The sequence below is a fragment of the Myotis yumanensis genome, unplaced genomic scaffold (genome assembly GCF_028538775.1).
Source record: "Myotis yumanensis isolate MYYU_CA2020_CCGP unplaced genomic scaffold, mMyoYum1.0.hap1 SCAF_9, whole genome shotgun sequence".
Lineage (NCBI taxonomy): Eukaryota > Metazoa > Chordata > Mammalia > Chiroptera > Vespertilionidae > Myotis > Myotis yumanensis.
In genome coordinates, this window is record NW_027223760.1 from 27,652,820 (window position 1) to 27,665,001 (window position 12,182).

At 36.3% G+C, this 12,182-nt stretch overlaps 1 protein-coding gene across 7 annotated transcripts in view; it reads left to right on the forward strand.

Moving 5' to 3' along the window:
* The first annotated feature begins 529 nt into the window (after positions 1 to 529).
* Positions 530 to 12,182, forward strand: part of AGBL3 (AGBL carboxypeptidase 3) — a 69,043-nt gene continuing 57,390 nt past the window's right edge. For 3 of the 7 annotated variants that reach the window (XM_070423936.1, XM_070423938.1, XM_070423937.1), the window contains exons 1-5: positions 532 to 773; positions 2,240 to 2,343; positions 3,785 to 3,839; positions 6,315 to 6,500; positions 9,003 to 9,055. In XM_070423936.1, the coding sequence (XP_070280037.1) occupies positions 2,284 to 2,343; positions 3,785 to 3,839; positions 6,315 to 6,500; positions 9,003 to 9,007 (306 nt within the window). In that variant the 5' untranslated portion in view covers positions 532 to 773; positions 2,240 to 2,283 and the 3' untranslated portion in view covers positions 9,008 to 9,055. Of the gene's footprint in view, positions 774 to 2,239; positions 2,344 to 3,784; positions 3,840 to 6,314; positions 9,242 to 12,182 lie in introns of those variants that run through there. The other 4 variants (XM_070423935.1, XM_070423934.1, XM_070423939.1 and 1 more) reach the window with 4 other exon arrangements.

The window sequence follows — 12,182 nt, forward strand, 5'->3', positions numbered from 1 at the left end:
TGTGGTTGGGGGTCACCACAACATGTGGAACTGTATTAAAGGGTTGTGGCATTAAGAAGGTTGAGAACCACTGCTCTACAGCCTCTCCGTGGTATAGAACCTAGGAACAAATCACTCTTCCGCCTTCACCTCTCCTAAATTTACTGCCAGCCCCACCCCACCATCCGCACTACTTTCCACCCAGAAGGGGATTCCCTCTGCCCCTAGTTCCCGTCATCCTTCGGGGTCTCCCTTCCTCCGGCCCAAATCCCGCCCAGGCTCCTTCCCTCGCCAGTACAGGTGATTCCCCATGACTTTCTGAAGTCTCGCGAGGGTGGTCCCGTTGCCCTGGTAACGAGTGGCCTTGCCTCCGGGTGAAGGGCGTGGCTAGAGCCGCTAAACTGGACCGGGATTACATTGGGCTGTTACCCGCGGGGGCGGGAAGGAGGAGCCGACTGTGGCGGGACAGTGACGTGCGGTTCCGAAGGAAAGGAGATCAGCGGCGCCCCCTGCGGGAAGCGAGCACACGTGGCCGCACCAGCCCGGGAAACGAGCTCCTCCCCACACCGCGGCTTCCAGGCGTGAGCGTGGGAGGGCCTCGTGGACCTCCGGAATTGTGCTTCACCGTCCTTCCCCGAGGAAGTCCGTCATCGTGCCCGCCCGCAGGCCTGGCTGGCTGGGCGTGGGGGCGCGGGTGTTGCCTCGTCCGCTTCGGCCGTGGAAGAAACGCGCGCGGAGTGCCCATTAGGCAATCAGCGCGGCTCTCCTGAAGCCCAGGGCTTACCCTGTCGCAGGTGAGCACAATGGTAACTGTGACCCTGCTCGAGGGGTTGGCTGCGTGGGTGTTCCGTTCAAGAAAGAGAGGTGTTGTCGCTAGTTTTATTTGTAGCGAGTAGCGGGAGCTCACTTCCAACGCTCTGTCCCCCTGACGGCAGGCTCCGCTCTGGTTTAGACACGTTGTTTAGTTAATTACGTGTTCATTTCTTCTTTGCAGTTGGGTCAGCTTACCTGGCTGGGTTCCAGTCAGGCTCATGAGGTTACACCTACATGTGCAGAATAGTGTACCTGGATTTTAACATTTAGCAAGAATCGCATTTAGTAGGAACCACCCAGACAGTAAAACCCTGGCCCTGCCTTACATTGGTTTGCCTCATATGCTCACGGAAGGAGATAGAATCAGATTTATGCCAATCCAGTTTCCCAAATTGGGAATCGTGGTGACCCCGGGGCTGAAACTTCAGTCTCTTCGTGTTGCAAGTCCTACCAGCGGTTCTCAACCTGTGGGTCGAACGACCCTTTCACAGGGGTCGCTTAAGACCATCCTGCATATCAGATATTTACATTACGATTCATAACAGTGGCAACATTACAGTTATGAAGTAGCAACGAAAATAATTTTATGGTTGGATCACAACATGAGGAACTGTATTTAAAGGGCCAGAAGGTTGAGAACCACTGCGAGTGAGACTTCTCTGTTGCATCTGTAGTAACTTGCTGTGGAGCTTGGACTTTCTTCTGTGTAGTCTTGTTCCAAAACACACTTTGTGTAGAGCGGAGCTTACACAAATAGACTGGGAATTGGTAAATTCCTTTGATCTAAAAAACAACAACAACAAAGAATCTTGACAAGGAACTTGCATTATTTCATTGTCTCAGTAGTGGGAGGATACTTGCATAGCAGGGATAATGGTCTTCGCCAGTACAACCTTCTGATAGCTATTCAGATGTCAGTTAAGACAAATACAATTGAATATTAGAACGGAGACAGTATCTACGGAATAGTAGCCAAAATATAAAGAGTCTGTTGTCGGCATTTGAACCGCTGGTCAATTGAAAATTAAGTAGAAAACAAAATTTATTGCTACATTTCATTGCCTGAATAAGTAACTGTAATTTAAAATATTTGTGATCTTTTTAATGTCTCGGGATTATTCTGAACTTGCTATTGGTCTCTGGTATTTAATTGTAAATACAGGGTGTAAATGATTTGTCTGTATACCCTATAAATTCTTTTTAAATTATTTACTTGATTTGTCTTTTATTGTGATTTGGTCTCTTTCTCATAGAAGTGAAAAATTTCTTCAAATCTTTGAAACTGAAGGTTTATTTAACCGTGTCCTAATAAATTAGTTTTTAAAAGAAACCTGTTGTCACTTAATTAAATACAATAGATTATATTTTGTATACTCATACAATGTAATAAACACTTTTGATTTAAAAACTGTCAGTAAAGACCTTAGAAATTGTTTTCCATTTACAGCCCACCTACTCAAAAGGAGAAATATCGAGCCAAATACTGAAGAGATGTCAGAAGATTCAGAAGAAGACTATTCAGATAGAACAATCAGTGATGAAGATGAATCAGTATGTTTTCCTAAACTTTATCTTAATTTACTTTGAGATAAAACTTGTGTTATATAGATTCCCAGTAAAAGTATTATAAAACCAATTGAATGTAAGAATCAATTGGATGTTTAAATCACCTGTCATTGAAGTTGGGAAGTAATTTGATTGAAAGCCGAGATATTGCTGTGTACAGTATGCCCCATCTAGAAAGAACCTATATTGGTTGTCTTTTTCTGAGAAAAAAATTTGGATAAGATTCTTCTGACTTTTACTAAAATATGTGTATTAAAATCATTATTAGGGTGTTTTTTTTTGTTTTTTTTTTTTATTAGGGGTTTTTATACTCCCTGTCCACTTTCTTGTATGTACTGAGTCTACTGTATTCATCATAATATGTATCATATACTGGAACCTTCTGTGTTTTAAACCTACTATGTAGCTTCATAATAGGTTTAGTGTGACTCTGATGTAACAAAGGCAAGGACATGGAAGAAGAAAAAGGAGGAAAAAACAAAATGCAGTATTTAAAAATATTTTGTCTGGTTCTAGTAATATTTGTGAGATGTTTTCATCACATTTTATTTTTAGTAAAGTATAAATTATCATATATTTAAATTAAGGTCCCCAAATAAGCTCCCCAAAATGATGTATAACCCTTTAAGTCTGTGGCCTTCTGCATTTATGTTCTTTTTAAAAAATAATACTCATTAATTTTTAGAGCTACAGGAAGGGAGAGGGAGAGAGAAAGAAAAGCATCCATGTGAGAGTGGAACATGGATCTGCTCCCTCCTGCACGCCCCCTACAGGAGAATCGATCCTACAACCCAGGCATGTGCCCTGACCTGGAATTGAACCCACATCCTTTTGATGCATGGGATGATGCCCAACGAACTGAGCCACACAGGCCAGGGCTATGTTTCTTTTCTTCTTTTGTTTCTTTTTCTTAATTTAGATCAGCGGTTCTCAACCTGTGGGTCGCGACCCCTTTGGGGGTCGAAAGACCGTTTCACCGAGGTCGCCTAAGACCATCGGAAAACACATATATAATTACATATTGTTTTTGTGATTAACCACTATGCTTTAATTATGTTCAATTTGTAACAATGAAATTGGGGGTCACCACAACATGAGAAACTGTATTAAAGGGTCGCAGCATTAGGAAGGTTGAGAACCACTGATTTAGATTGTTTTGCTAAGCTTACCAAGAATCTTTAAACTTTATTTCTTCCCTACAATTATTAATAGACCTTACCCTGTGGAAGAAGAGGAATGAAAGGTGAAAACTTTACGGTTTCAGGATAGTTGAAGTGTGTGCTTTGAGACCAGTAGCTATAATAATCCTTTAATTTTTTCCATTAAAGATTAAACACATACACTTAATTCTTAGTTGTAAAAAATTTCTGGCTTTGTAAGCTGTTGGTTTTTAAAAGAGAAATGTTTTTAAACTCTCTTGTTTTAGGATGAAGATACCTACATGAAATTTGAAGATCTCCACCAATGTGCACTTTTAACAGGTTTGAATTTATCCATATATTCTCCCTTCTCTTTATGATAGGATATGAGTGGAGGAAAAATAATAAGATAAGGAAACTAGAAAAAAGTCAGCTTGGATAATATAGGGAATTATTATTCTGTTAATTGGATAAGGAAAGAAAATGTATTCACTTTTATAAGAATCTTTTGGAGTTAAAACTTTTAAGATTTGTTTTAGATAAACCTGATTTTAATGAAAATGGTCAGTAGTTTATAAAGTACTTAATACAAGAATTTGCCTTGGCATTTTTTTAAATAACTAATTCTTTAAATGCATTTACAGTATAACTGGACTTATAATGGACACAATGTTTTGGCACTGCATCTTTAAGTATGCCTATGTAGAGTTTCCTTAAAGTCATTCATTAGCAAATTTACATGTGCATGTGGGCATCTTGATGTATGCTTGATTTTTTAGAATTTATACATTTAGAATTGTGCTTTCAAATACATTAAAATATTTTTTCCAAATATTCATATATCACAGATATTTTGAAATTGAAGATAAGACCTTTATTTATTTTTATTATTGTCTTTTTCACTGCCATCCTAAAACAAATCTTCACTTTTGAGATAACCACTATTCTCAGTTTGGTGTTTACCCTTCTAGAATTTTTTCTTGCATTTGTACACATATCTATACCCATAGTCATAGAAAATGTGTGACTAAGTTTAAGAAGTTGAAGAACATTCAACAGTAAATAGTTTGCTTAAAAAATTGTAGTACTATTTTGTGGACTTCCTGCCACCCTTTTTTTTGTTTTTAAAATTTTAAAACGTCTGTTGGGAAAAAGGAGGAAATTCACTGTTTTAACTAACATTTCCTTGGTTGCTAAAGAAATTGAGAATTGTTTCATATGCTTGTCTATTTATATTCCCTTGTGTTATGAATTGCTCTTTCATAGAAATCCTTGTTAACTTTGTTTACATTGCTTTCATTGTTTGGAATTATTTTAATGTTATTTATCATTATTCGTTTGTGGCTCTTTTTTTTTATGTATCTGTTTAAGCTACAACGGCCCCTACTCTAAGATCATCAATATAATTATCAAAGTTTTCTTCAAGTACTTTTTTGTGCTTGTTTGAATTTTGGTATTTCATTTCTCTAAAATTTACATTTATAAATCATATGAGGTATGAATCTAATTTTATTTACTAATTCATAAATAGTTGCCTTGCCATTTTTGAATCATACTGTAAATTAGACAAAGTGTGATCTACTCACATAATGGAATACTAGATGCTTAATAACTGTCTATTGAGTAAATGGTTCCATATAACAATCTTGAGAAGTAGCAATGGAAAGTAGTATTTCTTATTTACAAGTAGTAAGATTTATGTTCAAAGAGGCTTCATTGGCCAGCCAAAATCATGTAGAAACAAAGTAGTAGAACAGAACTCAGTTTGTCTGACTCCTAGTCCAATTATCTGCTGTTATACAAAAATAACCCAGAACTAAATCAAGGTTAAAAGCCATGTTTCAGAGGTGGAAAAGCAAGAGGAGTCAGTGGGACAAATGGAACCAAGTATGTAAAAGGTAGAGAGAAAACCAGGAAGTGTACCATCATAAAAGACAAGGGACATGATCTTAAGGAAAGGTGATTATCAACATCAAGTTGAGGCCCCAGTTACCCAATTGAAACAGAGAGAGAGCCTCCGCACTGTCTACTTGGGATGATTCCATCTTATTCTGTGTGAATTATGCTCCTGCGGTTGTGTCTCACAGTAGCCCTAGAATGAGAACTGAAGAAGTTTTGACTGAAAGTTCACTATTACAACCTTAGAGAACATAGTTCCAGTAGGTGGTGAGAAAATATGCTTGGTGGGTGTACTTAACCTATTAGACAAATAGTTGCCTCAGTGTGATTAAGGTTAAGAAGATTGAACAGTAAACAGTTGGCTAAAAAAGCTGCCAACTGTTTGCAATGCAATCCCTTTAAAATCTAAAATGTTTTTGGAGTAGCAGTGACAATTTGGTATAATTTATAGTATTTAATATCAACAACTTTTCTTTAGCTATCGTGAAGATCAGTTATTAAAAAATTTCATTAGTACTTTTATTTTTTAAATGCCATGAATTATAAGATATTTATAATTATATCTACAGATATTCACAAATTAATGGTGTTGAAGGGGAAAAAAAAGAACATATAAAAAAGTTATAGGGATTTGCCCTGGCTGAGTAGCTCAGTTGGTTAGAGATCATCCTGATACACTAAGGTTCTGGGTTCAATCCCCAGTCAGGGCACAATCAAGAATCAATCGATGAACGCAACAATAAGTGGAACAACAAATGGATGTTACTTTCTCTCCCTCTCCCTCTCCCTCTCCTCTCCTCTTCCTCTCTTCCTCTCTCCCTCCCTTCCTTCTCTCTCTTTCTAGAATCAATTTTAAAAATGATAGCAATTGGAGTTTTGCTTCTTAACACTCATGATTGTGTTTGAATCTTTTTCCAGCTGACTCCATCACTGACCCATTTTTCCCCCGGACTACACAGATACTGTTGGAATACCAGCTAGGGAGATGGGTGCCACGTCTTCGTGAGCCACGAGATTTATATGGTGTCTCTTCTTCTGGTGAACTGAGCCCAACACGGTGGCCGTACCATTGTGAGGTTATTGATGAAAAAGTCCAGCATATTGGTAGGTTCTTAGCAGTTTTGGGGATTTAAACATATTCGTAAATTTACTTTGCCAACCTTAATTTTAATGAGAAGACTCCCAGTATTAGAATAGTCATTCCAACAGAAGTATAACATGAGCCATACAGGGGTAGGAAAAGTAGGTGGTATAGAAAATAATACAATCCTATATAATAAAAGGCTAATATGCAAATTGTCCCCCGAGGTGGGAGTTTGACCGACTGGGAGCACTGCAGCTGCTAACCTGCCCCATATGGGCCGGATCAGCTCCCCCAAACCCTCAGCCAGCCCCACCCCAATTGGGGGCAGGGCCAGCTGGCCAACCACCCGCAGCCCCTCCCACTGGCCAGCTAGCCCCCCAATAGGCTTCGATTGCTGGCCAGGCCTAGGGACTCCACCTATGCACAAATTCATGCACCAGGCCTCTAGTAATTAATAATAAATTGTAAACCTACTTTTGCCCACCACTTATATGTAATTTTTAATTTTCTAGTAGCCACATTTAAAAAGATTAAAAAGAAAGAAGTGGAATTGATTTCAAAACTATTTTTTATTTAACCCAAATATATCCTAAATATTTTATGTTCTTTTTTTTATATGGAGTCTTTGAAAACTGGTGTGCATTTATACTTACATTTCAATTCAATCCAATTTGTTCATATCCTTGCCACACTTATTTTTTTGTTGTATTTTTAAATAGCCATTCTAGCCCTAGCCAGTTTGGCTCAATGGATACAGTGTCAACCTGTGGACCAAAGGGTCCTGGGTTTGATTCTGATCAAGGACACGTACCTGGTTGCAGGCTCCTCCCTGGCCCAGGCCCTGGTCAAGCGTGTGCAGGAGGCAACCAATGGATGTGTTTCTCTCACATCTGATATTTCTGTCTTTCCCTCTCTCTTCCACTCCAAAAAATCAATGGAAAGATATCCTCAGGTGAGGATTAAAAAAATAAAAGTAAAATGTTTAATAAATAAATAAATAGCCTAAACATGTGTGGGATGATATCTCATTGTGGTGCTGATTTACATTTCCCTGAGTATCAGTGACTTTGACAGTGCAATCCCTATCAAAATATCAATGGCATGTTTTCATAGGAATAGAAAAACAACTGTAAAATTTATATGGAACCACAAAAGCCTACAAATAGCCACATCAATCTCGAGAAAGAAGAGCAAAGCTGGAGTCATCACACTTTCTGATTTCAAAATATATTACACAACCACAGTAATCAAAACAGTATGGAACTGGTATAAAGACAGACATACAGACTAATCAACAGAATAGAGAGCCCAGAAATAAATCCACGTTTATACGTTCAACTGATCTTTGACAAGACTGTCAAGGATACACAATGGGGAAAGGATAGTCTCTTCAACAAATGAGAAAATTTAATATCCACATGCAAAAGATGAAATTGGACCTTTGTCTTACACCATACAAAAAAATCAACTCAAACTGTATTAAAGACTTAAACATAAGACCTGAAACTGTAAAACTCCTACAAGAAAACATAGGGGGAAAGCTTCATGACATTGTTCTTGGCAATGATATGGATATGACATCAAAAGCTTGGGTAACAAAAGCAAAACTAAACAAGTGGGACAACAAAAAGCTTCTGCACAGCAAAGGAAAGAATACAGTGAAAAGGCAACCTGTGGATTAGGAAAATTATTTGCAAACTATATTTCTGATGAGTTAATCTCTCAAATATATAAGGAATTTCTGCAACTCAATAACAAACTCAACCAGATTTAAAAGATGGACTAAGGACTTGAATGGATGTCTTTCCAAAGAAGACACAAATGGCCAACAGATATATTTATTGACTTTTTATGTAAACTGATAAAATTCTTTGCCATTTTGTTGTTGGTTGAACTTTTTGTTTTCTTCTTGATCTCTAAATGTTCTCTATATATTCATGAAATTAGCTTAATGTTATATGTTGCATACTTTTTCTCTGTCATTTGCCTTTTATCTTCCTCATGCAAAAATTTTAATTTTTATGTAATCATTTTTCTGTCTTCTGGATTTTGAAAATCTTATGTTTCTCTTAGCACATTTCAAGTTGTATTTTTTGTGATTAAAATATTTTAACATCAGGAACCATTTGGATGAAAGAAGTGAGCTCCCAATTGATTCTATTAACTATCTATCCTGTTATTCCAACAAAATTATTAAATATTCTTTTCTCTACTGGTTGGAAATGCCACAATTATTATATATTCAATTCCTAGGTCTAATTTGAATTATATTCTATTCCACTAACCTGTCTACTCATGGTGACTCAAAACCTTTAATGCTATATTTTTTAAACTACAAATTTTGTTAGGTGGCAAACTTAGTTCCCCATCGTTCCTTTTATTCTTTTAAAAAGTTTTCCACCTTCTTGGCTTATTATAGTTGGCCTTATTGTACGTATTTCTATATGAAATTTAAAATAAGCTTTCCTAGTTGTCCCAAAATTAATCCTGGTAACTTTATTGTGATCACATTACATTTATAGATTAAGCAAGAGTGACATCTTTACAATATTGCATCTTCCTAACCAAGAACAAGGTATGTTTCATGATTTACCCTAGTTTTTCTTTATCTTCCTTAGTACAATTTTAATTTTTTTTCTTGCACTTTTTCTAAGTTTTATTGTTAGGTATTTTATCTTGTTGCTTTAAATAAAATCTTTATTGCATATTATTTTCTAACTTGTTTTGTAGAGGAAAGTTTTGTGTATTAATTTTAAAACCACCCAACTCTTATTTCTAGTTTTTAAGTTATTGCATATGTGCTTTTATAAAATTATATCATCAAGTAAAAATGTAATTAAATCTCCTCGTTTCCAGTTTGTGTATATCATACTTCTTTTTCTTGACTAAATGCATTGACTAGTATTTTCAAAAAACATTTCAAGTTTTATATTCATCTTGTTCCTCATTTTAATGGGAATGCTCATGGTTTGAATTAAATTTGATTTTATTAAGGAAATATCCATTTATTCTTTATTACTAAGAAAATTTACCCAGAAACAATTACTAAATTTTATTAAATGCCTTTCAATATTTACAGAAAGTGTCTTAAGTTTCTCATTATGACACATTAAAATGTATGTATTTTATCCCTCACTGGAGGATGTTTTTATTAATTTTAGAGAGAGAGGAAGGGAGAGGAAAAGGGAGAGAGAGAGAGAGAGAGAGAGAGAGAGAAACATCGTTTGGCTGCCTCCCTTATGTGTCCCAACCAGAGATCGAGCCTGTAACCTAGATATGTTGCCATGTGCCCTGACCATTTATTTGATGCATTGGACAATGCTCCAACCAACTGAGCCATCTGGCCATGGAATGAACTGCTGTTAGTCATTGTGTATTATTTTGTGTGTTGCTAAAGCCTATTTGCTAATATTTTATATAGGATTTTTTCTTTAATATTTATTAGTAAGAATTTATATTTTTCTAGCTTTTGTACTTTTTTAGGTTTTAGTATAAATATTATTCAAAATTCTTCCTTGTAGAAGAATTTCTCCTCTTCTAGAACAGTTTGAATAATACTGTAATTAACTATTTTTTGAAAGTTGGATAGAATTCACCTAAAACAGTCTGGACATATTTGTTATTGTTATTTTAGATATACAGAGGATATTTTTATTGTAAAACTTATTTGTTAGTTCTGTTTAGATGTTCTATCTATTTCAGGGACAGTTTTGATTATTTGTATTTTCCTAGAAACATAATGCTTCTGTGGAGAACTTTTCATTTGTTTACAAAGATTTGGTCAAAGTATTCTTTTGTGATTATTATAATACCCTTTGACTTTTTGGGATTTTTCCCCTCTGTTGTCATATTTTTGTTAAGTATTTGAACATTCTTATTTTCCTCTCCCCTGAATATGTCGGTCAGATATAATTATCTTGTTAGTTTTTTCAAAGAATCAATGTTTAAATATGTTAGTTCTGTTGTGCTGTTTTCTTATCCATTATTTTTTTTATATATCTGATTCATTTAGTTTGTTTTAACCTTATTCTATATTTAACTTCTCGTTTCCCAATATTTTATTATGGAATAATTTAAATACAGAAAGAATTTGAAAGGATTGTACAGGAACACCCACACTCACCAACTAGATTCTTATTATTAACTAGAGGCCCATGCACAAAATTTGTGCAAGAGTAGGCCTTCCTTCCCGCAGCTGCTGGCACTGGCTTCCCTCTGGCTCCAGGACCCAGGCTTCCCTCTGGCCACTGGCAGGCACCTGGGACCTGGGCTTCCCTTGCAGTCCTGGTTTCGTCCGGAAAGTTGTCCGGAAGAACATCCAGAAGGATGTCCAGTCTAGTTAGCATATTATGCTTTTATTATTATAGATTATTTGCCATATTTCTTGATCACATATGTAGCCAACTATCTATCCCTCTCTATCCATCAGACCATCTTAATTTTTATTTATTTCAAAGTAAGTTGAAGACATCTTTATATTCCAACTTTAAATGTTTTAGCATGCATATTATTAGCTAGAATTTAATCTTGTTTTATTATTATATTTTTGACGTAAATTTTACATGCAATGAAATGCATGAATCTAAGTGTATCAGCCCATGAATTTTAGCAAATGCATATATCTGTGTAGTCCAAACCCCTACTACAATATAGAACATTACCATTACAATCACTTAAACATTTTAAATAATACTTGTATGCTTAAAACTATATAATGCTAATAAAAGAAATCAAAGAATATTTGAATAAATCAAGAAATGTACCATGTTCATGGATTGAAAAACTCAATCTAGTAAAGGTGTCAGTTCTCCCCAAATGGATAGGTTCGAGGCAATTTCTATCAAGATTTGTTTTGTAGATGTAGAAAAGATTGTTCTAAAATTTATATGGAAAGGTAAAGGAACTGAGAGTAACTAAAACAATTTAGAAAAGAAGCATAAAATGGGAGGAATCAGCCTATGTGATTTCAAGGTCTTTTATATAGCTACTAGAGGCCCTTTGCACGAAATTCGTGCATGGGTAGGGCCCCTAGGCCTGGCCGGTGATCAAGGCCGATTGGGGCCTTCTGGCTGCCAGCCATGGCCTTCCTTCGTTCCGCACCGCCTCCTGGTGGTCAGCGCACATCATAGTGAGCAATCTAACTCCTGGTCTCCCCGTCAAACTTCCAAGGGGACAATTTGCATATTAGGCTTTTATATATATAGATAGTATTGTCAAAGCCCTGTCGTATTGGTGGAGAGAGATGCATAGATCAATGGAAGAAGAGAACCCAGGAACAAATATGCCCAACTGATTTTTTACAAAGGTGCAAAAGCAATTCAATGGAGCCCTAAGCGGTTTGACTCAGTGGATAGAGCATCGGCCTGTAGACTGAAAGGTCCCAGGTTCGATTCTGGTCAAGGGCATGTACCTTGGTTGCAGGCACATCCTCAGTGGGAGGTGTGCAGGAGGCAGCTGATCGATGTTTCTCTCCCATCGATGTTTCTAACTCTCTATCCCTCTCTCTTCCTCTCTGTAAAAAATCAATAAAATATATTTAAAAAAATCAATGGAGAAAAGTTAGCATTTTCATCAAATGTTAGACATCCATAGATTAAAAAGAAAAAAAAAAGAAACAGTGAACTTCAATTTAAGTCTAGTGCTTTATAAGAAAAATTAATTCAAACTGGATCACGGACTTAAATGTAGCATAAAATTATAAA